Source organism: Synchiropus splendidus, chromosome 11, assembly GCF_027744825.2.
Source record: "Synchiropus splendidus isolate RoL2022-P1 chromosome 11, RoL_Sspl_1.0, whole genome shotgun sequence".
NCBI classification, from domain to species: domain Eukaryota; kingdom Metazoa; phylum Chordata; class Actinopteri; order Syngnathiformes; family Callionymidae; genus Synchiropus; species Synchiropus splendidus.
In genome coordinates this window covers 595,966-619,619 of record NC_071344.1, presented here as the reverse complement: position 1 = coordinate 619,619, position 23,654 = coordinate 595,966, and the positions used below count along the sequence as shown (strand labels likewise).

Genomic DNA, 23,654 nt, shown 5'->3' with positions numbered 1-23,654 from the left:
CCTCTCATGCTCATCTCTCATTCACTCATCCAGTCTCCTCTCATGCTCATCTCTCATTCACTCATCCAGTCTCCTCTCATGCTCATCTCTCATTCACTCATCCAGTCTCCTCTCATGCTCATCTCTCATTCACTCATCCGTCTCCTCTCATGCTCATCTCTCATTCACTCATCCAGTCTCCTCTCATGCTCATCCAGTCTCCTCTGGCCAGTCCTAAAAAAGACACGTCGTCAAATCGCTTCCAGACGTCATCTTAAGAGCCGCTTGTGTCTGTATCCTCAAACAGACTCTCAGGAACAACACGTCCAGAGGGTAAAAACAGAACCTCATGAATACAAACATTGGAGGAAACGACGTGTATCCGAGTGGAAAAGGTCAATTTACTCTTTCAGGGGGAAAAAAGGAACATGTGACGTCACCAGACGCGTATCACGGCCCACCGACACGGAGAACACACTATTTTTAGCCAGGATGGAACTTTGGACACGCGCGCCCGTCAACTTCCTCAACACTTGTGACGTCGGAGGCGCGCGCACACCGTGTCGAATCGTGAGCGCGTGACGCAGCCAAAGATGAAGGAGCGCGGTGAGAGAGTTGCCGCACCTGCGCTCAAGATGGCGCCGCCTGCAAGGTCTCCACCAGCGCCACCGCCCGGCTCCATCTGGGTTTACTTGCCCTCTTTGAGAGGTCCTCCCACATGCGCCACCGTAAACTCTCTCAAATCCAACACTTTTAAAAGCGAGCGAACGTAAACAGGTCAGGCGGGACGAGTTTCGTCGATACAGGAAGTACAGAGAGAAACGCGCGCTTGCGCTCTTGTTCCGATCCTTATTTATAGCCTGGGAACTTGACCAAATGTCCCAGGAGCCACAATAAAGTCCTAATATTAGACCCTTTCAGACAATGCCACTGTGGCTTTTTTTTTCTTTTGAGCAATACATTGACCGAAAGTAGACTGATAACGGCATATATATTTATATTTACTGTATGATATGATGTGGTCACCGGAGGAACAGAGGCATCAGACACGAGCGGAACACCTAAGTTCCAGCTTGGCTGGACTCTTGACACCTGAAATAGACCCAGCCTTCCTCAGGTCAGGTCAGTCGGGGGCGGCTATTGTGAGGTGTGGGGGACCCGGGGCAGACCCAGCACCAGCTGGAGATATCGCGTCCCGACCTGCGTCTGTTTTCCTCAGGAAATGCTGGCGGTTATTCCGTGGGTTGAGAGGAAAGCTCTGGATCTCTTCGTCGCTGCTGCTGCCCCCTTAACTCAACCTCAGACAAGCTTCGGATATATTGGATTTGATGGTCTAGTACAGTTTGATGGCAACAAAGCTATGTAAAAATAGTAATGAAGACTACAGTCAAGACTGACTAAGGTGTTGGTCTTGACATTAAAAGGTTAAACACCAAAGAAGACTAGATCAGTAACATGGGCGAATGACTGACTCCATTGAAAGGTTGAAACCCGCTGCTGCCTCGACCCTCCACCACACCATGGTGATCATGTGTGACGAGCGTGTGACGTGCGTGTGCAGCCTGTGCCCTCATGATGCAGGAAGAGCGCTCATGTCGGGATGGCGAAGGTTGGCGCGTGGCTCCCGGCGGATGATTGTTTTGGTTTGTTAGTTTCTCGTTTGACCAAACACACCGGTGGGAACGCGCTTAATGTTCCGAACCGTTTCGAATCTAGCGCTCCTGCTAGATGCCTCCGTCATCACCAGTGTGACTGAAACCTTTGGTTTTTTAATCATTGATTTATTTATTCTCAAGTTTGACGCAAAATGCCGTTTCAGGGCAGCAGAAGGAATTTGAGAACACTGGTGGGTAAACAAAAAGAAACCCAAAGTGACATCTAGCGGCCAGAAAGTGTATCACACTGAGTGTAAACGCCTGTCCAAAAGTCGGCTGTGTGGAGGAGGGGCACTGAAAAACCCAGTCTCCTGATCAGCGCATCATTGAAGCAAGCGACGTTGATATTTCTTTGGCAATTCTGTGTCAAATGGAGTTATTTATCAATTCTTCTTCTCATTATTCATAACTATTTACAAAGCAACCCATGATTTAATGAATGTAAAATCATTCTTCATGTTATTATTATTATCGTTATTATGCTAAAGTATTCTTTTTAAATGCACGTTCACTGCAGAAATAATGTTAGTAATACGGTGATATACATGGTCAGTGAGGAGCCCACCCACTCGGACAGCGCTTTGGACTAATGTGCAAACATGAACAAAAACAAGATGATAGAATAAAACTAATAAGTCCATAACCCACAAACAACAGGGGCTGTTCGATTTATATATCCGTTCTATTTTTGTGATGATGCTTTTTTTTTTTTTTTTGCAGTGTTTAAATATATTCATGTTAAAATTTCAATAAAGCTCAAGCGTTGACATTTTTCTTCCAGCGTTCCTGAGTGAGTGGTGCAGACAGACACGCACCTCCTCGGGACCCGAGGTTCAGACAGGGATTTCTAACCTGAGCTGTCAGCTTGCCATTTTATAGCTGTATTTAGCGTGAAGAATGCAGTTCCACATGCCGCTCCTTTTTTCCGACGCGGCCCCTCTTTTCTCCTCCAACAGGGAACAGATGAGGGGTCAAAGGTGTCACCTGTAGAGGAAGCGGCCTTCTGCCGCTCGCATGCCAGCGCCTCATTACACTCAGCCGGCCGCGGGCCGAGGGGGGCTCAGCTGGCAGCCATTACAGGTGCGAGCTCAGCCCAGGCCAGAGACGCCCGCTGGCCTGTCACTGCCCTCCGGAGTGACGCGGGGCCACCTCTGACCACCTGCCAATTATCATCAGCACACACTTAAATGATTAACTACACTCACAATCATCATCAGCCGCCTCGGAGTGACACGCATCTCCAGGCTGACATTTGATGTGTCCAGTTTCAGCGCGCCCCAAAACGTGATCCGGCAGATGTCAGCCATTTCCGCCGCGATTTTGAAATACCTGAACTAACTGCAGCGTTTACACCCAGCCGTCAGAGGAGCGCCCCCTGGAACACTTTCCTTTTTTCCAAATGACAAAAACCTCCTGGTCCTATTTGCAGCAGTAACTGAACTCAGGTGGAGGACGATGTGAAGAGGAAAACGTCAAACCCTCCTGAACATCAGCAGGTGGAATTGCTTACTGCTGTTAGTCTTGTCATTTTGCGAAGGTAATTCAACTTTAGAAAAACGTTGGTCCAATAAAACCCTCATTTGAACCTGCTGCAAATTTCCCTCAGCCCTGTGTCAAATGGTGGATGGTTGGTGTGGAGCACAGGTGCCTGAAACTGAATTCGATCCTAAAACACCATGTCCTCAGCTTGATCCTGGCAAGGTAAGACTTTAACCTGTAGCTAAATAATGACCAGGTAGAGAGGGAGGTTCAGTCCCATCGTGTTTTCCACACACTTGATTTAAATACGACTTCAAATCATTCAGGGATTATATGGTGCTGCAATCGTGCATAGAAAATAGCAAAAAAGGGGAAAAAACAAATACAGAAATAAAATCGCAAGAAGAAAATAGGACATATTGAATCATTACGAAAACCTCAAAAATGAATGATGGGAAACAGCAATAAGATCATAATAAGAATAATAATAAGGAAAATCAAAGTATGACAACAAATATTTACTTAAATATTTAGTCAGACCAAATGCTGATACTTTCAAAATACATATTTTTTCAAATAAAATAAAATAAGAAGCGACCACTCTCGATCACATTCTGACATATATTCCGCCACAAACCTGATGATATGTTTCATCACAGTCTGCTCGCTGTCTGCTGGAGTGGAAAAGGCCCAGCAAACGCCCCTGCTCTCTTCTCTTCCCCTCATTTCCAATATTCAGTTACGGCGTGTTAAGGGTCAGGTCACACACAGGAAGTCCAGCTGATTGGTTCTACTCAGGTATCCTCGCCCATGTGTGACCAATCGCAGCGGCCCGGAGGCTCCTTCCACTGGCCGCCGCCTCCCAGTGTGTCGAATTGTCTCTGCTCACTTTCCACTCACCTCCTCAGCACAGTTTCCTCCCAGACGTGTTAACGCTGCTCTAACTCACTTTTATGGACTCACTCACACACACACACACACACACACACTCTTCTTCTCCGTCCCACACACCTGATCCTGACCTCTGGCCCCCGGTGACCCTTCCCCTCCGCGTCTCCTTTACAGTGGAAGAAGTCCCGAACATGGCCTGTGCCATCTCACCCAGGAAGGTTGCCCATCCTCTTGTCGGCACTTGAGGACAGCAGCGTGTCATGTGGAGCGCGTTAGCGCCTCGCCCAGAGCTGCTCCAGACAAATGAAGACACTAACCAGCGCCAAGTGGCCAGACTTAACTAATGGACTTCAGATAACGTGACGCAGATGTGTGGGACTCCTCTGTCATTTAGCTCCGGGACATGGCAGCCATGGAGTCCACCCAACACGCCGGCCTGTTGTGTGTTGTCACGAGCGGTGGTGAGACAAGTGAGTGAGTGGAGGGTCAAGTGTGTTCTTCCCGGTCCGCACTTTGGTTCCCAGCGCCTTTAGTTTGCAGACACTTGTCTGTGTAGTTATTTACTTGTGTCCATCGATTAAATTACAAGTTACATTTTTATCTCGTTCTCACGTGTCATCTGTCGACCAGTACCTAGCACATTTGCGTCCATCCTTCCACTAATCGTGACATGATCCTTGTGTTGTGTGTTGTGTTGGTGACTTTTGTTTTGAATTTCACGGTCCCTTTCTACTCGCTTGTGCGACCAAACTTGTTTGAATTGGATTATTCATATCAAGGATATTTCAAATGCCATAAAAAAGTATGTTGTTGTGTACATTAATAATATCAGGTGCCTTTCTATTTTTTTCTGAAGTGTTGTGCTTGGCGAGTCGTTTTCACCAGCTCTCTTTTGTTGCGGTCAGTGTTGAGTTCAAGGTTTCATGAGTGGAATGATTCAATAATTCACACGTGACACTGAGTTCGTGTCTGCATTCATGCACTATGTTCTAATTTATAGAAAAAAATATTTTTGTTTAATATATCTGGTTTCTTATAGTGAGTGTGAAGTGATTGTTTTTGTATTTCAAATTCAGCCGTAATATTTCTTGTAGTAAGCGACTATTTTTCTGATGATAAATTCATGAGTTTGCGCCAGCAATTTTGGATTTAAGTTCGTGAATATTCATAAGCAGGGGATTTGAGCTGGTCTCTAAAGTAGTGAGTCATTGTTTGTGTGTGTGTTGTGTTTCCTGGTGCTCCACCCTGAATGCCTGGCAGATGACCGAGCTCCTTTTCTTCACCTCTGTGTGCACCTCAGCGGCTTGTTTGTGTTGACAGAACACAGCAGCGATGAGTTCGGCGAGCGTGTGTGTGTGTGTGTGTGTGTGCGCGGTGCATCTGGTAAAACACTCTGCAGGCCTGCAGTTAGTCACACTCCCGCGTCCCAAATTGAATTAGCGTTGACAGCGCGCGTGTAAGTGTGTGTGTGTGCAGTGAGGGCCAGAGCTGTCTGCGTCTGTGTGAAACACAAGAGAAGCAGGACCTTCTCCCCTGAAATCAATTAGCCGAGCCAGGGGGACGCGTCCTGCAGAGGGCAGCGCAGACAGACAGCAGCACCTGGGGCAGCGGGCGCCGCCACATGAAAAGGCAGGTTCAATCACCTCCTCCTTCTTCTGCCATGGGATACATCAGCCACAGAGCATCACTCTGCTCTGTCTCCACGTCAGAGCCAGGAGTGATCACCTGCCACACACAGGAAGCAGCAGCGGCTCCGGACCCTCTGGCGGAGCAGCTCTGGCTCCAAAGGCTCGGGGTTGGACAAGAGCCGCCGAGGTCAGAGTGCCTGGCGTTTTGGCTGGACAGGAGCAGAGCCTCGCCAGCTCTGACTCGGCCTCGGTCCCTCTGACCCGCTGGTGAGCGCAGCAGGAAGGACACCACCAGCCAGCGTGAGCAACTCAGCCCAGTCTGAGATGATGGCTCTGAACAGTCGAAGAAAACAAGCGTTCAACCAAGACATCAGTGACGTCATCAGTGTGGGACTGGACCGTTCATCAGGCGCCATCCTCGCGGACAAAGCTGGGGCTCCGTTTTTTCAATGTAGAAATACTACACTGTAACAAATAAAGCAACAATACAGGATTTACTGGGCCTGTCATGACTCCAAGGTCTGCGCACAGGGACGAAAGCAGATGGAAATAAGACCGTTATGATAAGTGTGATCAATAAACAAATGCTGCATGCACAGTGTTAGACAGAGTTGGCACAGTTTCCTTTTCCATCCTTTATTAATTCTGAGATTATTCCCATTAAGGGTGAGCACTGGGAGAGAGGCGGCTGGCACACAAACAAAGGTCCTCATTAGGAACGTTTTAGACCGGGCCCGACTTTGGGACCCTCCATCACCCAGCGATTTGAGCGGAATCTATCAAATATCTATTAGATATAGAACACAACACAGCAGCTAAGCATAATGGGAAATGGCCCGATCAAAATAGTTTATTAAAATATAATATATGAAATAAAAATAAATGAATAAAATAAATAATGAAAAACTACAAAAGAGGACTACAAAAGAAAAAACATATTATTTATTTTATATTATATTTTACATGCATTAAAAAATCAACACATAAAGATAATAAAAAATATTAACAGAAAAGGACAAAATCATACATTTTCCTGGACATTTTTTGAATGTTTTTATTTTCTTCATATTTCGGCATCTATTTCCTTCAACAGTGTGCAAATCTTTTTTAGATAATACTTTTATTCCATATCCTATTTGTCCTATTTATGAATGTTACATTTCTTTTTCTCCACACATTTTAAGTCTCTTTTTCTCCCATTTCTTAAAAAATCTCTAATGGAGTATTGTTTTTTTCCTTGACGTCTTCCTCGTCCTGTGTGGCTGCCTTCTGATCACAGCGTGAGGACCTGCTTTAAACCCTCAACAGTTCTGATCTCATGAGCTTCAGTGGCAAAGTCCTCGCTGTTACAGGACGAGTTGCTTTTTATTAGACGATGCCATTTCATTTGTGTCTATTTGGCCCCAGACCACAGGGGGTTCCAAAGGTGCGTACGGACGATCTCCCGTCACACCAACCGGGGTGTGTGTGTGTGTGTGTGTGTGTGGGAGGGAAGGTGCAGGAGCTTTGGGGGTCATTACCACGTCCCCCTGATAGATGGATGGTGGACGTGTGCAGCCCAGATGTAGCCTTCACTCCTCCATCTATCAAAATGTACCCATCTCTACAGACGCCATGTGAGTTGTGTTTTGTGTTCTGACCACTGTGTGAGCTGAGCCTGGTACACACAGCAGCATGCGGACCAGGTGGCAGGCCACATGGTAAAGCTGTTTGCCGTTCACTCATTTAACCTCTGACCCTGGGAGACAGGAGCTTGTCGGGGAGCGCATGCCGATCCACCCCCTCACCCCCCTAAAACCGCTCAGGCTGTGGATGCACAAACCCGGAGTGAGAGTGAGAGAGTGAGAGATGACTGTGCTCAACTCTGATCTTTGTGGAGCTCAGCAGCCGGAGAGCTCAAAACTGAAACAGTATTCATTCGTAATATTTGGTGGTTTTATTAGAGACTAGAAGAAGAGTCAAAGTTGAAGACAGGGAGGTCTTTGGACACAAAGTTAAGAGATGGTCCAGACAACAGAAGCAGTAGATAGATAGATGGACGGACAGACAGAAGGACGGACGGACGGACGGACGGATGATAGAGAGCTCGATAGATGGATAGATCTATAGACAGATAGATGCGTTGACGGATGGATGGATAGATAGAGAGATAGAGCTATAAATCTGGGTTGGCCACACCATCTTTCCAGGAGACTATGGATTTGCTGGACCCGTCCCTCAAAAGTGTTGGCTGAAAGACAAAGGCTTCACCGTGATGTGATCGTTGACCAAGCTCAGCCCAGTCATCTCTGGACATGTTTTGTGGAGATGATTTTTAAATATCTGTGAAACTGTAAACTAGCGTTAGGAATTCCTCAGCCGCCGTAACTGAATTTGGGCTGCAGCTGGTTCCACTTCCAGCTGCACAGCTGAGCTCCGCCGCGTCCCAAAACCCCACCTGATAAATAACCAGCTTTTATTGAGTTTGCAGAGAAAATAGCATCAGACTCAAATCGGAGCGCCGCGAGGGACGAGACGTGTGTGTGTGTGTCTGGTAATTGCTAATCTAATGAGGGCCGAGTATATTTACACACGCCGCGCGTCTCTCCTGTTCCAGGATGCCATTTCACATGATTGGAAAGGAATGACTTTGGGGTCGGGTTTCTCTCTCTTTACGAGCTGTCAGTCACTCCGGAGCCGTCCGGAACCATCCCTCCTGGTGTTTTTACTGAGCCGGTTCAGACCCGCTTCCGTGTGGTCTCAGTTGTCGCCGCTCCTCCGGGGTGATGTCGACACATTATCGAGCGCCTTCAGCCAGCCTGAGGGTGACAGTCAGCCCAGTGGAGGCGGGAGTTTTTCAACTGCTTCACATGTCAAACCTGTTCAGTTTCATTTCTCTTTTCCTTGTCTAAGGGCTAACTTCCCCTGACTGTGTGGGCAGCAGCGAACTTCACAAGGGGAAGCTGGAAGTCCCGAGCTTGTCTTGAACTCACCGCGCAGTGAGCGGCACCTAAACAAGCTGCTTGACTTCCATCATGTTCTGGACTTGTGGGCTCCCTCCACAGCGCCACCTGCTGTGGGAACCTTGTGTCCAACGAAACCTCAACCCTACTGCGAATCTTCTTAACTCCAACTGACACGACTCTCCGAACTAGCTCCTGAATTAACATAACAAAATTAGTTTGGCTGCTTTCGTCCAGCGTGAAGCAACTTCTGTGTGGAGTGTGAGTTTCACTCTGATTTCCTCCCACAGAGCTTTTCTCCAAATCAAAGCGTCTAGAGCGGCTGGTTCTTCCTTTGAAAAAACTCTCACCGCGCTGGCGATTCAGGCTGTAAACATGATGCTTGTGCCAATATTTGCTGCGGTTGTTTCTCGTTCAAACCCTGAGCTCTGCACTGCCGTGTGCGTGGACTCGTGCGTGTCAGGTGCAGAGTTCACGTCGCCTGGTATGAAAGCAATTGGTCTCATTGAGAGATCAGAGGGCCTGATTGTGGTGCGAAGCCAAACATGGACGTGACAGACAGTATCAGGTATCGGAGCAGATTACCACCGTCTGCGGACAAAAGCCGCGCTGTTGAGATGGCCGCGCACCTGACCTCTGGCTCCCGGCCCCGAGTCATCTCCCGCCCCAATTTACTCCTTCCTGCTATTTCCACGTCCATCGCGCGCCGTCATGCCGGGCCCGCCGTCATGCTGGGCCCTGACAGCTAAATTGCTGTTTGCTTATGGGCCTTTGTCGGGAAACAGGCCATTTCCCCCGCTTTGCCTAAAACCGCTGTTTCTAGTTTTGCTGAGAGGGCGGAGGAGGGCTGGCGCTGGAGCTGAAGGCAGGAATTATCACATCAGCGGCTGCGCGGGCGTGTCCTCCTCGCCAGGGCCCCAGCGCTCGCCAGCAGCCTCCCCAACTTCGCATTTGTTGACGCTTGAGAACAAACTGGTTCCATAACGCACTGCTCTTATAAAAGGTCCCCGCAGCCACAGGTCAAAACCCTTGAAACGGTTGTGCTCCTGGTTGCACTCTTGTTAAACACCACCTCGGCGATGACTTCTATAAGGGATTCACTGAAAGAAATCACTTTTTATTTACTTTATAATTGCATGAATTTAAATGTTTTTTTAAAAAGAAAAATACATGTTAAAATAATATTAAAGTAAAGGGCAAAAGAAAATCATGTTTTTTTTAAATATAAACGATTTTATGTATTTTGTCTGCATATTTTTACTTGTTTTATTTCAGCATCTATTTCCTTTTATTTAGCTTCCTTTAACAGTATGCAAATCTGATGTATATTTTTTCACACATTTCAAGTGTCTTTTTCTCTCATTTCTTAAAAAATTCTTCAATCGAGAATTTGTCTTTTTCTTTTCTGTGACGTCTTCCTCGTCATATTTCCCTGTGTGATCACAGTGTGAGAACCTTCTGTAAAGCAAGAGTTCTGATCTCCTGCCCTCAAGTCCTCGCTGTGACAAGACAAGTTGCCTTTTACTAGATGATGCCATTTCATTTGTATTTATTGCTGAGGGATTGATGTTTGATCGGAGGCTTTAGCTTCAGAGGGTGGACATGTGGAACCTGACCATGTGACACTGCAGTTCAGAAAGAGAGACACCCTGTGCTGCTCCAGGCTTATTTGCTAGCTTTAAAAGCAAAAAAGGCCTGGGGAATTTTCAGACCCACAAAATGCATCTCAGTTCGGCGTTTCTCTTCAAGCTAGCTTTGCTCAGCGAGAGTCGACCCGACAATAGGGACTCAAGCGCTGGATCATCTTGGCCATGGATCAAACAACAACCTAATTTCAGGGCGGACTTTTCGATGCAGAGAATAGAAGTCGGGCCTCACGGCGCCCCGAGCTTCCGTGTTAAAAATCCCTCTGCAGTTGTTCCTCCTGAAGCCTGCAAGAGATTATGCCGATGCCACCGCCACTAGACGTCCACCAGCTGCAGCTCAGATCTGGTGGAGAAACACAATTCTAGCTCACTTCCTGGATCTTTCCCAGGAACCTGGCGGTGGCTGCAGTAAAGGGTGCAGGGTTTTGAACCACGCCTGGGTTTTCGGTTCCAGACTTCACCTGACCTCTGAATAAAGGGACTTCATCCATTTGATCAGCCACAGACCCTACAGATTAGGATTAAAATCATCTGCCGTTGATTCTTATCTTTGTGGTGCGCCCCAGCATCACCCTCTGTCCCAGCACCAGTCGAGGAGTCGCAGGTGACTGGACACCTGAAGGAATGGACCAGGTGAAGTTGGCGGCAGATGGGAGTGAGATTTAATCTGGAGGATTAATCGTGTTTATTGTCATAAAAGGAGTCAAAAGTCTTGGCCTTCACATCCCTGTTTCTCAGTCGAGACGCTCCTCGATTGGCCTGATTCCGTTCCACGTCACCGACCACCAGATTTTTGACTACAAATATTGAACAGATTTAAGTCGCTTCCAGAGCAGATTTTTGGGGCAAATTCGCTCTTCACACACTCCAGAGCACAAGATTATCTTTGAGGCTCATGTTGAAAGAGATGAGCCAGTCGTGCATTTGCCGATCTTGGAGAGGAAGAGGCATAATCCGGACAGAACCAGGCCGGTTATCGAAGGATTCAGACCAGAGCCAGGAGTAAAACTCAAGGTGTGTCCATAGACGATGCACCTGTTCCAAAGCACTCACACCAAAGGTCCCATAATGCACAGCAACAGGTGAAGCTCTTATAAAAGGTCACAAGAGCCAGCGGTCAATTTCTAAAACCCTGTCATTCTGTTCTTTTTTATGACACTGACCCCGTATATTTCACTCTGCCCCCTCTGTTGTTAAAGATAATTGGACCACACTGACAAACACGGGGCAATTCATGAAAACAACCGTCAGTTTTAATTTGTTCCTTTGGACACAACATTCAGTGAAGCAAAAATACGAATCGTCCTGCTATGACTAAAACGATACAAAAGACATAGATGAAAAAAAGCAATTCCCATGGCTGTATCCAACTTGCGAAGCTACGTACCTCTGGTCCGACGGCTGGCGGTCTTTGGTTACTGCACTACAGCGCGCACTCTAGGTCAAGCCGCTCACTCTTGGATCCAAATGAAACGGTAGTCTTTAAATACAGCTGTGTCCGGGCTTCTCGACTCCTCAAAGTCCGTCTAGGAGAAGCGCCCTCCTTTGTCTCGCCGGGCCGTAAAGTGCAGTCACAAGCAGTGGTTGGTGGTGTGGTTCCACGGTGACTGCCGCAGCAGACAGTCCGTGGTGGCGTCGGCCAGCTTGGCGTGGCGAGCGATGGCCGTCAGCGCGGGGTTCAGCGGGAAGCCGTAGCGGTACAGACAGTAGGTGTCCGGCAGCCGAGGAAGAAGAGAGGAAGCGGGTCCCTGCGGGCTGAGCGGGCTGGTGATGGGTATCAGGCAGGGGGTGCTGATGGGTGACCCCGGGAGACATGGCTCCCTGCAGTGGGGCGGCTTCTTCCCCTGCAGCACAGAGAGGAGCGGCAGCTCGGCGAGGGGGGATAAAGACGGGAGGCCTCGCAGTCGGTCAGCTCCCAGGGAGGGGAAGGCTCTGGAGGACTGGGGCGTCTTTCCGTAGAGAGGCACCGCAATGGTGGAGAGTGTGGCATCTTGGCAGGAGAAAGGATGGAGGGGTGAGGTCGGGGAGAGAGGCAGGAGGCTCTTGAGCGAGGCACCGGCACTGCTGGCTGAGCCGGAGCTCCCTGTGAAGACCAACACACCACTGCTGAGACCGACCCAAAAGTAACAAGAGCTGCTGTGAACCATACCATTGAGCTGCAGGGCGAACGGCTTGAAGTCCAGAGTGAGAGGAGCTCTCCAGGGATAGGACTCCAGAAGTCCGTCCAGCACCCCCCTGCGCCAGCAGACACACAGAGAAATGAGCACGGGGAAGGGCTACTCGGGCCTTTTCAGGACTCATTTTGAGAGGTGTGAAATTCTGCTCAGCACAGTGCTGCAGTTTTAGGAGGTGTCCGCTTTCAGTGGTTCACTTTCGAGCCTCTCTTTTATTGAGTCCTGTCTGCATCTTTAACAACGCATCGTGAACGTCCGTACCGATTTCTTCCCGGATCTCTGAAGCCTTTGGCGAAGGGGTTCCTGTCAATCTTCAGCTTGGTGATCTGGGTCAGATGGAAGACACAAACATGCGCATGTATTAAATCAACCATGAGCTCAGACTTACAGCCGCGCGGAGACTAGCACCAGCTGCCCTCCGAGACTACATTTCCCAGCAGCACCCGGGGCGGCCAGCCATCTCAAACATAGATTTTGGTTTTATTGGGCTGCGGACGGCGGCGGTCAGCGCCACCACAGCTTGCTGCTGAGTTTCTGTAATAATACGTTTGCTGATCGTAAATTGAACCCTGATGAAAAGAGCTGGCGCTCCACGCAGGCCGCTCTGTTGATGGAGGACTGGAAGCCAAAATTGGGGTCAACCCCCGTCACCCTGGAGCAAGCACAAGCCCAGAAACACGGGATACAGTGCAATTCAAGATGGAGCCTGATCCAAGAGTCTGTGGAGCGTGTCATCTTCTTAAAGGAGCAGAGGAAGATAGACGCACGTGGGATGACCACCAGAACCTTCACGCTAACAGTCTGTGACGCTGGCACTCGCGAGCGTTCGTCCAAAATGACGCGCACAAGCCCAACACAGCAAGATCTGATTCCGCATCATTTGTAGATGAGGCGTAATGCAGCTGTCGTGTGGGAGACATTCAACTTCCAATGAATGGCTCACATAAAGATGGTAAAACTCAAAGTTACATCCTGTCATTGTGCGTTAAACCGTCAGATATTTAAACACCAGCGGTGCGATGACACAAACGTTCAGGTTGGGGCTGGGATGTGAACTGATTGACTTCGATTCATGAATTCCAAACACGATTCACTGATGCAAAGCTTCCATTCACTGAGCACTTTTCAGTCACCAGTTCCAGCTGCGCCTCACTTTCTGATGTACGTCCCCAATGAAGGAGCCTTAATGAGAGGGCGCTAAAAACGTTACTTGTTTATTTACTTTACAGATTACAATGTGATTCATTGCGATTCATGATAAACCTATAATTAATCCGTGTTTGTTTTTTGTTTTTTTTAATCAGGGGGACAGAAGCAGACAACCTGTCCGGGCAATTAAGAGTCGCTGTTATGTATTTGCAAAAATACTATGTTATTTTATTTTTTTAAAATAGAAGCACTACTTTTTGTTATGTAGAAATACAGCAATCATGCATAAGTGATTCGCCTGCCCATTAATACGTGTGTGTGTGTTTGTAGTCCGGTAGTTCAGGAACATAAACGGATGCAAAAGAGTATCACTGGCTGAGTTCCTAATTGTTTGCATGCACGTCGGGAATATAACAGTCGCCAAGTCAACTTAAAACATTATATATAAAATGAAAACCAACCCAGGAAAAAAGACCTGTCTTAAGCCACCGGGATGCGGTCTTTACGCCGGAGCTGAAATGTCGTTTTCCACGTGTAAACCAGCGGCTCTGCAGCAGAGAATGCGAGGGCATGTGGCGCTACCTGTTGGTTCTGATAGGCGGTGACGGTGGTGAATTCCGTCTCTGGGAAGGAGAAGCTGTGGACGCCCTCCGCAGGCAGCGACTGGATCCGAGACAGGTCCATGCGAGGGTCGTGCTGGATGACGTGCACACGCGGCTTGTACTTGTGCATCGACTGCAGAATGATCTGGAGAAACAAACCTTGTGTCATGTTGGCCTCATGGACGCATGTGACTCAAACTACTGCAAGCTCCTCAGATATAGGACCAGGCCACTGGACACGGTTTTCTTCCTTCTCTCTTCAAAACAAATCCAATCATAATTCAGTCGAAATGAATTGAGGGAACTGCGCAGTACATTTCCCAACATAGTTTTGTGTGGATTCGTATAATAAACGGCACAAAACTTTCCTTGAAACCCTTGAAATGATGACGCTTATTTTTGTCGCGTGCCTGAAATGCACCTCTCAAAAAACCTTTCCCTGAAGCGTTATTATCTCTGTCTGTCACAATGACTTCACACGGGAGCTCCGGAGCAGGATTTTGAATTTCTGCTCCACGATGACACGTTTGAAAGACAGATTCTTATGAACAACAAAGCAAGAGACTGGTGACACGACGGAGGCTTGGGGTTCAAAGAGGGGGCACCATGCCACACCCTGGAACCCGGCTGAGAACACGGGAAACAGGAGAGGCTAGAAACCACAAATAAAAACCACCGGTGCTATTTTTCTGCACAACTTTCACTATGATAAATTACACTCATCCGTGTAAAGAAAAACAGCGCGCATGCTCAGTTGTGTTACCTACATGCCCCTTATCGTCCATTTCGTTGTTGGTCAGTTTGACTCGGTCAAAGCTGATGACTTGTCGCATCCAGGTCTCCCCGGCGCACGGAGAGTCCGGGTGCACGTAGAGTCTGGGGGCGATGCAGGAGTGGTCCGTGTTTCCCGCCACCATCCACTGCGAGCTGTGGTACACGTACCTACGAGCGCACACGCCACAGGTTTGTTTGTTTGTTTGTTTGTTTTTTTAACTACCGGTATATATGTTTTGCTATGTATGTTTTGCAATCCATTTCCGCTCATGTGCTGTATGCAGCCTGTAGATATTTACAATATATGTATCAGAATTTTCTTTCTGACTCAAACCCTTATCCAATTGAAATGATCATAATAATTTCCCCAAAATAATGTCTTATGTCAAAAAGGTCTCTACAAAAAGGAAGTCTATTTCCGTCCACTTCCGCATTCATTTTAATGACAAAAATAACTTTCCCCCCGATGACTTCAAGTAATATAACAAACAAAAAATAATAATAATATAATGAATTATTTTTCTAATCAAATATTTAGCAGCGCTTTTGATGTTACCATAGCAACATCCTTATTAGAGTTATTTTGGTTCTGCTTGCTTCTTTAATTTCAGCCGAATTAAAGTAGTCATACGTGAATAAGTCACGTTCATTTCTGGGGGTCACACAGGGGGGTCGCTGTCAGGGTCCAATCCCCAGAACCGAACCCACCTGTAGCGCTTGGAGTCCACCGGCATGACGTCCATGGCCATGTAATACTGCTGACAAGGGTCCAGGTTGCGCACTTTGACCCGCACGGATGGGAACATCCTCCTGCGCCGTGAGAATCAAAGACGGATTGAGGAGTTGATCACCGCGCATGTTCTCTCTCCGTATCTGTTTTATTGAGGGTGTTCTTAGACAAGGCTCTGTGAACATCGTGACGCCAGTGAATAATTCAATATACATGAACATATTAAAAAGATAATGGAAGTGGTAAACGAGCACTGATGGAAAGGAATTCCTCTCTTCATTCCATCTAATTCACAAGGCTTTTATGTCCAATACGAGCGTTGATAATGTGATCAAGTTAAAGGTCGCAGTCGAATAACTTTCTATGGACCCACATAAGAATTTCGCAGACAGACAGAAGAATGGTTTTCGTGCTCAGCTCAAGTTGTTTCACAGGCCTGTTACTTTCTGCCGGTTGAGAGGCTCTGCGGCCTTCGGTAGCCGATTAAACGCGACAGACGAAATAAAAATTCCACTGTTGGGGCTCACGAAATATTTCAAATGTAGATGCACAGTAATGTAAAATAAAATCATACCAAACGCACATTAGTATTTATGTACTTGTCGTTTTATTTTCCCGAGTAAACACTATAAAATTTAAGCGTAGACGAAGATGATTTTCTATTTCATCAAACGTTATTTCGGCCACTTTCTTTTCAGATTCCAGCTCGATTGCCTCGTTTTGAAATGCAGTTGTCGGTTAAAAGGCGTCCGTTGTATTTTAAACAGAACACTGGCCCTGTATTTTCATGCGCTCACTCAGTTGTAATAACACCAGGTCTTCAGTTACCTGCCGGCTTTGGTGATGATCATCTCAGTTCCGATCTCAAAGAATCTCTTCCACAGCTCGGAGCCCTGCAGCTCCACTCGGACCCCACGGTCCTCCGGCTCGGAGTCCTCTCCCGGCGGGTCATCACAGCGCCCCTCATCCGTGCGGCCCGCCGTCGAATCCAGTGGAAACTCTGACGGGCCTTGACCGTTAGACACACTGGGACCCAGAACAGAACAGCACACAATGATCCAAGGCAGCGTCTCACCGCAGTCAGAGCTGAGCTCGAGTGTCTCCGACAGTTTCCTCCTCTTGCTCGGCTTCCCGACCAGCGCCTCCACGGAGAACGCGTGCGCCCGCGAGCTGAGCCCCTGCATGCTGATCCTCGCGGTTCCGACTTCAGACTCGGCCCGGACACCAGCCCTCAGCAGTGATCGAGCCAGTGCGTGTCCATGCGCTCTCCAAGACGCGCGCCTTCATCCAAAACTTGGATCAGTGACACGCCTCTTCCCACGCACCGCAAGGTCTCGCACTCAGCCCCTTCATCCACGTCAGTGCCGAGTCTTCCCTCTGAGTCACGACGAGCCTGGAGCTCCGGATCCTGTCGGTGCGCGCGTCACAGAGAAGGAGGGCGCACGCGGCCCCGCAACTCCTCCGACAATGAGCTCAAACGTATTTATGACGCGTTCAATCACAGATTGTTGTCAAAATAATCGCTTTTAATTATCTTTAAAACGAGGCTCAATAAGAATAATAAAATATTCGAGGTGATCCCAAAGACGCCAGACCGACTCGTTTCAACCAGGAGACAACAAGAGTCCTGTGAGCGTGCAGCTCCGTTAGAGCCATGCAGGGCCCACGGCTTTGGCCTTCTAGCGTCACGTCACAGTCTGGAGGTCATGGATGGACGTGTTGCAACACAGTCAAACCGTTGATATCTGCAACATCTTACCGCAAAATTATGCACTCACCCCAAACACCTATGTTATCCGTACTAAATCATCTTTTTATTGTGCGATGTTTTGAACCAGTTGATATCAGATGTTGTTATTTGCACCAGTGTTAAAGTGGTTCAATGCATTTGCACGTTTGAAGGATTTCTGGTGATGATTGTGAGGAATCAGTAATGTGACAAGTGTATCATCAGAGTATCAGTCATCATCCGTGATGTTGAAGTGCCACATCATGTGGGTAGTGTGTGCTGACCTGATGGAAGCCCTTCCCTCTCCTGGAGTGGCAGACGCCTCTCCTGGTGACGGCTGATCTGAGGGTTGATTCCCTCAGCTGTTCTCTGTCTCTGGCTTGTTGTTGTGCACATCATCATGTTTGGTGTTCTTATCAAGCATCTACACAGGTGAAGCTCATACATGGCTTCGGCTCTGTTTTCATGAGGTGGACATTTCTCATCTGAAGTGAGTGATCATTCACCGAGGAGAGCGGATTATCACACTGAGAGTGAAGGAAGAAAAGCCTTTGGTTCTTATTTGATGATAAGCATTTTTCTTTTGACATTTCATTGGAAGATTGTCACTACTTTACTCATTTAAATACAATTGCAAAAAGCTGCTTCGAGGACTCAAAATAGATGTGCTGTAAGTGCTATCATTGAAATGAATACGTTTGAAAAGAAAAATTGAAATATTATTTTAAATTGAGTTAAATAACTGTATTAAAAAAGCACTCTGTGAGCGCAGGCCTCCGCCACATGAGGACAGACATTTTTCTTGGATCATGGGAAGATTTTGTTTATCAGTTGTTTTGCGAACAGATGCAGACAATCCTAATAAACTAGATGAACTGTAAATGGTTTACATCAGAGATCTGTATAAATATCCAAATATTGACTTTTGAAATGATCCCGGTGGCCAGAAAAATGCAGGGAGTGGTCCGCATGTGGCCCCGGGGCCAGACTTTGCTTTGGCCCGAGAATGGAAAGAGTGCGTAAAAAGAAAGGGCCTTCTAGAAGACAAGAGGAAGACTGAGGTCCAAATATTTGAGTCTGTTTATCCAAACCATCTGGATGGTAGAATATCAGCTCCCCTCCGCTCAAACCCACGCTTCCTTTATTAATTTGCAGGCATCTCTTAAAGGGCTCCAGTTGCACAGGAGGACGAGCGGGATTTACTCCCTCTCCTAATTCTTCTCCTCCTCTTCTTGCGGTGGCCGGCAAGTGTGGCGCAGCGGTCTGGTTCTCATAAGTGCGGAAATCAGACGGAGCTGGGCTCACGGAGCGGCTGGGCCGTAACGACAGCTCAGGATTATTACATTACTGCTCGACATGAAATAGATCCGCTTTACACAAATACAAGTCAGCCAGGGCTGCGTTTAAAATGTTTTTTAATCACATCACATAATTGCTGTGAGGGGAAAACAAATGAGCGCTGTGTTTACGGCACGCTTGGTTTGGTTGCTGATGGAATTCTCCCAGTCCGGCCGGGAAATGGAGAACTATGACCAAGAGGAATCACATGTTCTCTGTCATCGTGGCACTCTTCCTGGGGTTGTGTTCACTCCCTTCAAACTTGTCCATCTCCCAGAAGGAGTTTATAAATGTGGCCGGAAGAACGCGCGGCAGGTTCGCCGCCGCTGCCGCCTTGCACTCGGGAGTGAGAAGACTTTTCCACGCTGGCTCCAACACTGGTGTCAGTGGTGACGCCTCACGTCCCAACAGCAGGAGGTCTGCTGTTGTTGTGCTGGACGTGAGCAACACATGGTTCCTCTTATTAGACACAATGTCTGGAGGAACTGGAGGACTTCAATCCAATTAAGCAGGAACCTCAGGTTTCCATTAATTGCGGAAGTTTGATGACAAGCGGCAATTAGAGGCATTTTGTCGGCTTAAAGATGAAGCCGTGCTTTGCGTCCGTCTAATTGATAATCATGTGCCGATAATTGCTCTTCAATTGATGACTGGCTGTCGGCTTTGGACGCAGGGTTCAGTTGAAGGTGCCGCTCTTCTTCACGTGAGCTTGGACAGAGTGAAGGCGGAGCGGGGCCGACACAGTCGGCTGTGGCCACTCCTGACGTTCACAAGCTTGACACGACATGTGGCCGCTTCTCATGGGTCTTCTTGGTAGATTCAGGTGGTTTCCTTGCCGTGGCATTTCCAGATGTTCAAGAGGAATGGTCAGGGTCAGGATGAGTATTCAGGGTGACGATGTGACTCTTTTGTTCATGAGCTTGACACAACATTTGGGGAGTCTAAGGCTGTGTCCCATTTCTCCCCCGAACACTGGTTTTTGACCCTAACACTGGGCTCTGCGTGTCACCTGTCAGTGTGGCGTGTTCGCCACTTGAAATGATCCCTTCAAACCCAGGGAGCTCCGGAGCTGACTTGAAACCACGTGGGAAGATGAAGTGTGGAGAGATGTCCAGGAGACCAAAGGACTTGATTTCACAACAGTGTTGGACAGGACAACAGGGACATGTCATTAGCCAGGACCACTCTTTCCTGTGTCTCTGGTGTCACACGTCAGCCAGCCACATGCTCCACCGTGTCCCACAACATGAACAATGCAACATGGATGTTCAACAGTAGGTTTGGATTTCTCCTGAACAAACAACAGTGGGCTAGCATCCAGGCTAACGTTAGCATCCTCACACCTCTCACACATCTGTCAACATAGGCTCCGCCCATTTCTCCTCCGCTGGTTCACCAAACCAAGTGAGATGATCAGCGCCGATGCAAGAGGTTGCAGAAATGCTGGAGGTGGGATTTCCAAAACGTTGTCCCCAACACTGGATATGCTGGAAACAAAACACAGCACGGCAGCCAATGACACGCCGTCTTTACCCGTGACCTCATCAGGTGTCGTCCCAATACTGAGGGACGTCAGTCATTTCACTTGGTCGTCGGAGGGCGCTTCATAGAGGAGGGCGCTCGGAACCAAGTGCTGGTGTTAGCGTGAGAAATGGACCACAGGCTAACTCGTGATTTCCTGTAGTGCAGTCATTCACCGCATTCTGAGATCAGAACCAGGCTATGTCAAAGCAGATCAAAGCAGGGCATGTAGAACAAGTCTTTCGATACAATGTAAAGGCAAACGGTTTCTCAAAATCCTGGCGAGTTTAAGTATATATAAATACATAAGTAAGGGGAAGAACTTGAATGGCCTCATCAGTTCACCTTCCCACGGTGGGACACACGTTCCCACATCAGCTGGTCTCGAAGGCTGACCCATCACTTCCTCTTTAGTACAAATGCTGGACCCAGGCCTGTCCGAGATGAGGCTGACCAGTTGGTGAAGTCATGGCAGGACAGCCTGGTGTTTTTCCGTGCTGTGTCGGGCACCACTATGGTAAAGTCCGCCGCTGCTGTGGTAACCAACAAACAAACAAGATTGAGCCCTTGCTCCCAATGCCATATCCTCTCAGGGAAACCCTTCTAAAGTCCAGGTGCCTTGATGGAAACTGCTTGACCACCAACACCAGGGCTCCCAAACTAACTGACCTGTCTTGTAAACAGTTGATGCTGTGATTTAAATCAGCAAAAATCCATGTTTTACTTTATGAGTGAATGTGTGCCAAGCTCAAACTGAAGTGTTCCACTGGAAGCTGGAAGCCAGACTGGGCTTCTGCATTGTGAAGAATGAAGTCGTTCATGACAAAACACAGTGTGACTTTTCTGCTAAACTCTACAAGCTGTAATTCCTCAGCGATATAATGTTCCGGCAGTGAGGGTGATGTCATTCAGAGTGACGGACAGTCTTCCCTGCAAACTGCTCTTCACTCCCTGAAGTCCACTCTGTCGCTTCCCAGTGAGACTTTGGACTTCAGAGCCGACGGGGCTGCCATGTTGCCACCCGGCGACGAGCAGTCTCAGTCATGTCAGGCAGGAAACACTGCAACATCGTCTGGTCGTGTGGAGAAGACCATCCTTGCCTTTGCCTTTCTTTCCGACGCGCTGTAGCGGGAAAGCGCTCCAAGCATGACATCATTCCTTGCACCCAGTTTTGACTTTCGAGCTCAAGTGGATAATTGTTTGCTTGACTTTGATTGAACAAATACAAATTAGTCTTAAAACGTCCAAAGAATTGGTCATAGAGTTTTAATTTTAGGTACGAACAGGAAAATATGCAAATCAAATTTAGAGGTTTCTACTGTGATGGATATTTGCAACGTGTGTGTGTCGGCCTGCGTCCAAGGAATAATCAGGAGCAGTACATAACGCGTGCAAATGCTTAGGGAATGTTGTAAACACGGCTGTCTGTCTGCCGCGCGGCGCTGAGTGGAGGTGACGGGGCCCCCCGATGGTTTGTTTTAGGCTGGGTCCTGATGCTGAGCAGTGGGTTTGTGTGGCGCGGGAGAGCCTGGCTTGTTCTGGGCACGGGCCGCAGGAGCGGATGCCCACTCGCTGCCAAACGTCAAACTTCCACCACTCGCCTGCCGTGACATATGCCGAGTGTTTGATTATAGAATGCTGTAAACACTTAGTTCGCCGGCGAGCAAATAGAATGTGAGTTTGGGAATGAGTGAAGGGCCATCTGGAGGGAGCCGACTGCTGCTGCTTCCAATATTGTATCCTAAAGACGGATATTTTCTGGTAGCCGTCTGTAACCGATTCTTTTCCTCAGACGGAGGATGAAAGACACAAACTTGTGGAGGGAAACAAAGTCCTCGGACCCTGACATGTCATCGACGACATGCTGTGTTTGTGTCACATCTGCGCCACATAAGCTCGCGCTCCCGGGCCCATTTGTCTGATGTTCCTCTTGAATCGCTGCTGAAATGCGTCCAACGTAGCTCCTCATCAGCTGGTTCTGCGAGTGCTGCCGAAGAGATTTGCTGACGATAAGCAAGCCTGAAACCTGATTTATCCCAGGCGGAAGCAGAACTCTCTGGCTCCTGATCTAGATGCCACCACAGTTAGCTTCTTTCTCTCGGCCAGTGCACAGGCTGGAGTCTGAGTCTCTCCTGGATGACTCCAAATGACCTCCACACTCTCAACAGCGATCCACGCTGTAACCTTCCAGGCACTGGATGACGCTCCAAAATGGAGGTCATGCAGTGGGCACTTTCACTAGGGAATGGATTGTTTTGAACCCAGCACTTAGAGCCACGATCTTGGCAACTTCCACTAGCATAGTCCCTTTTCCCTCAAGACAATTTGTACTAAACTTCTCAAAACGGACACATCAGTATTAAAGTCATCAGATGAAGCGATGATACAGAGCTTGTCTGACGCCAAGTAAAATGGGACAGCCCTTTCTGGATCCTCGCCGGCTGCATGGCTGGTGCCAGTCATCCGCTGGATGGGCAGCACTGGGGCGCACACTGGCAGTGCCCTCACCCGCCTCCTCGCACCCGCACGGCCGGAAGATTTAATGGCTCATGTGCCACGGCAGTCACGCTTCACTCGCCCTGTCTGCATCCCTCGAGTGAATCGCAAGCGATGAGGGCAAGGAGAAAAACAAGGAACGTAGCCAAAACCCCAGCTCTTCCTTTCACCACAAGTGTGTTGTGAATTATCGTCTCCCTCCTCGCCGTCGCTTCCTCAGTCTGTGTTTACAGCACGCCCTTCATATTCAACGCCTGCAGATCTTCATGTGTCCACCCGGCGACATGGCACGTCCATCCCCGTTGTTTGGAACGCTAATTTGTTTGATGAAAATTGCCCCGGCCTGTCAGCGAGTGAGCACAATGGCTGCGGTCGAACGAAACACAAACAACCTTAATTGATAATGAGAGTCAGACTCTCTCTGCATGCTGGGATCCCAATCCAGCGTCTTCTTCCTTCCCATCATCGACGGTCCAGACGGGCCGTCCGGCCAGCACAGCTCCAACTGAACAGGCCACTCGGATCTACTGGGCTTTACAGAGTTGTGGAAACTTCTCCCCAGGAAGATGTTAAGGCATGGAAAACAAACCCATTCAGCGGTCGATCGCCGTCTCCTAATGCCATAATGTGCGTCGCGCACATGCCGCTTTGGATTTAGGAAGACAGACCTGTTATGTCAACAAAAGGTGGAGGGAAAAAAACTGGCAGAGCCATGTGAAAATCCGCGCTTCTTTCACCGTTCGCTTGTCATTTTTATTTGCCTCTTCGGATGGTGGCAGCAGTCGACTTTCAGGCCGTGCCAGCGAAGGCTGGCCGCAGGCTGGAAGACGCAGGCCTGGCCCCGGTTAGCGCTCTTATTATCATCACCACACACTGCAATTCACATGTCAGTCATGAGCCCCAGCGCGAGGGAAGCGGCGC

General features: G+C 48.4%; 1 protein-coding gene across 2 annotated transcripts; it reads right to left on the bottom strand.

The window, feature by feature from the left end:
- Positions 1-11,618: 11,618 nt before the first annotated feature.
- tbx22 (T-box transcription factor 22) lies at positions 11,619-16,848 on the bottom strand. Of its 2 annotated transcripts, XM_053879595.1 has the most exons (8): positions 16,725-16,848; positions 16,478-16,649; positions 15,628-15,729; positions 14,913-15,087; positions 14,126-14,290; positions 12,656-12,720; positions 12,370-12,455; positions 11,619-12,303 (listed from the first exon to the last, which is right to left on the bottom strand). In XM_053879595.1, exons 1-8 carry the CDS (start codon positions 16,831-16,833, stop codon positions 11,792-11,794), a joined length of 1,386 nt encoding a protein of 461 aa, XP_053735570.1. In that variant the 5' UTR covers positions 16,834-16,848; the 3' UTR covers positions 11,619-11,791. The 2 variants fall into 2 exon arrangements, with proteins under 2 accessions (XP_053735570.1, XP_053735569.1); XM_053879594.1 differs by having other exon boundaries at positions 16,478-16,833.
- Positions 16,849-23,654: the final 6,806 nt, after the last annotated feature.

Excerpts from the sequence above, each read along its gene's own strand:
- tbx22 (XM_053879594.1), bottom strand. The coding sequence starts at position 16,833 with ATGCAGGGGCTCAGCTCGCGGGCGCACGCGTTCTCCGTGGAGGCGCTG. Across the intron at positions 15,088-15,627 it reads GTGGACTCCAAGCGCTACAG|GTACGTGTACCACAGCTCGC; the intron begins GTGGGTTCGGTT and ends GTGCGCTCGTAG. Across the intron at positions 14,291-14,912 it reads AAATGGACGATAAGGGGCAT|ATCATTCTGCAGTCGATGCA; the intron begins GTAGGTAACACA and ends TTGTTTCTCCAG.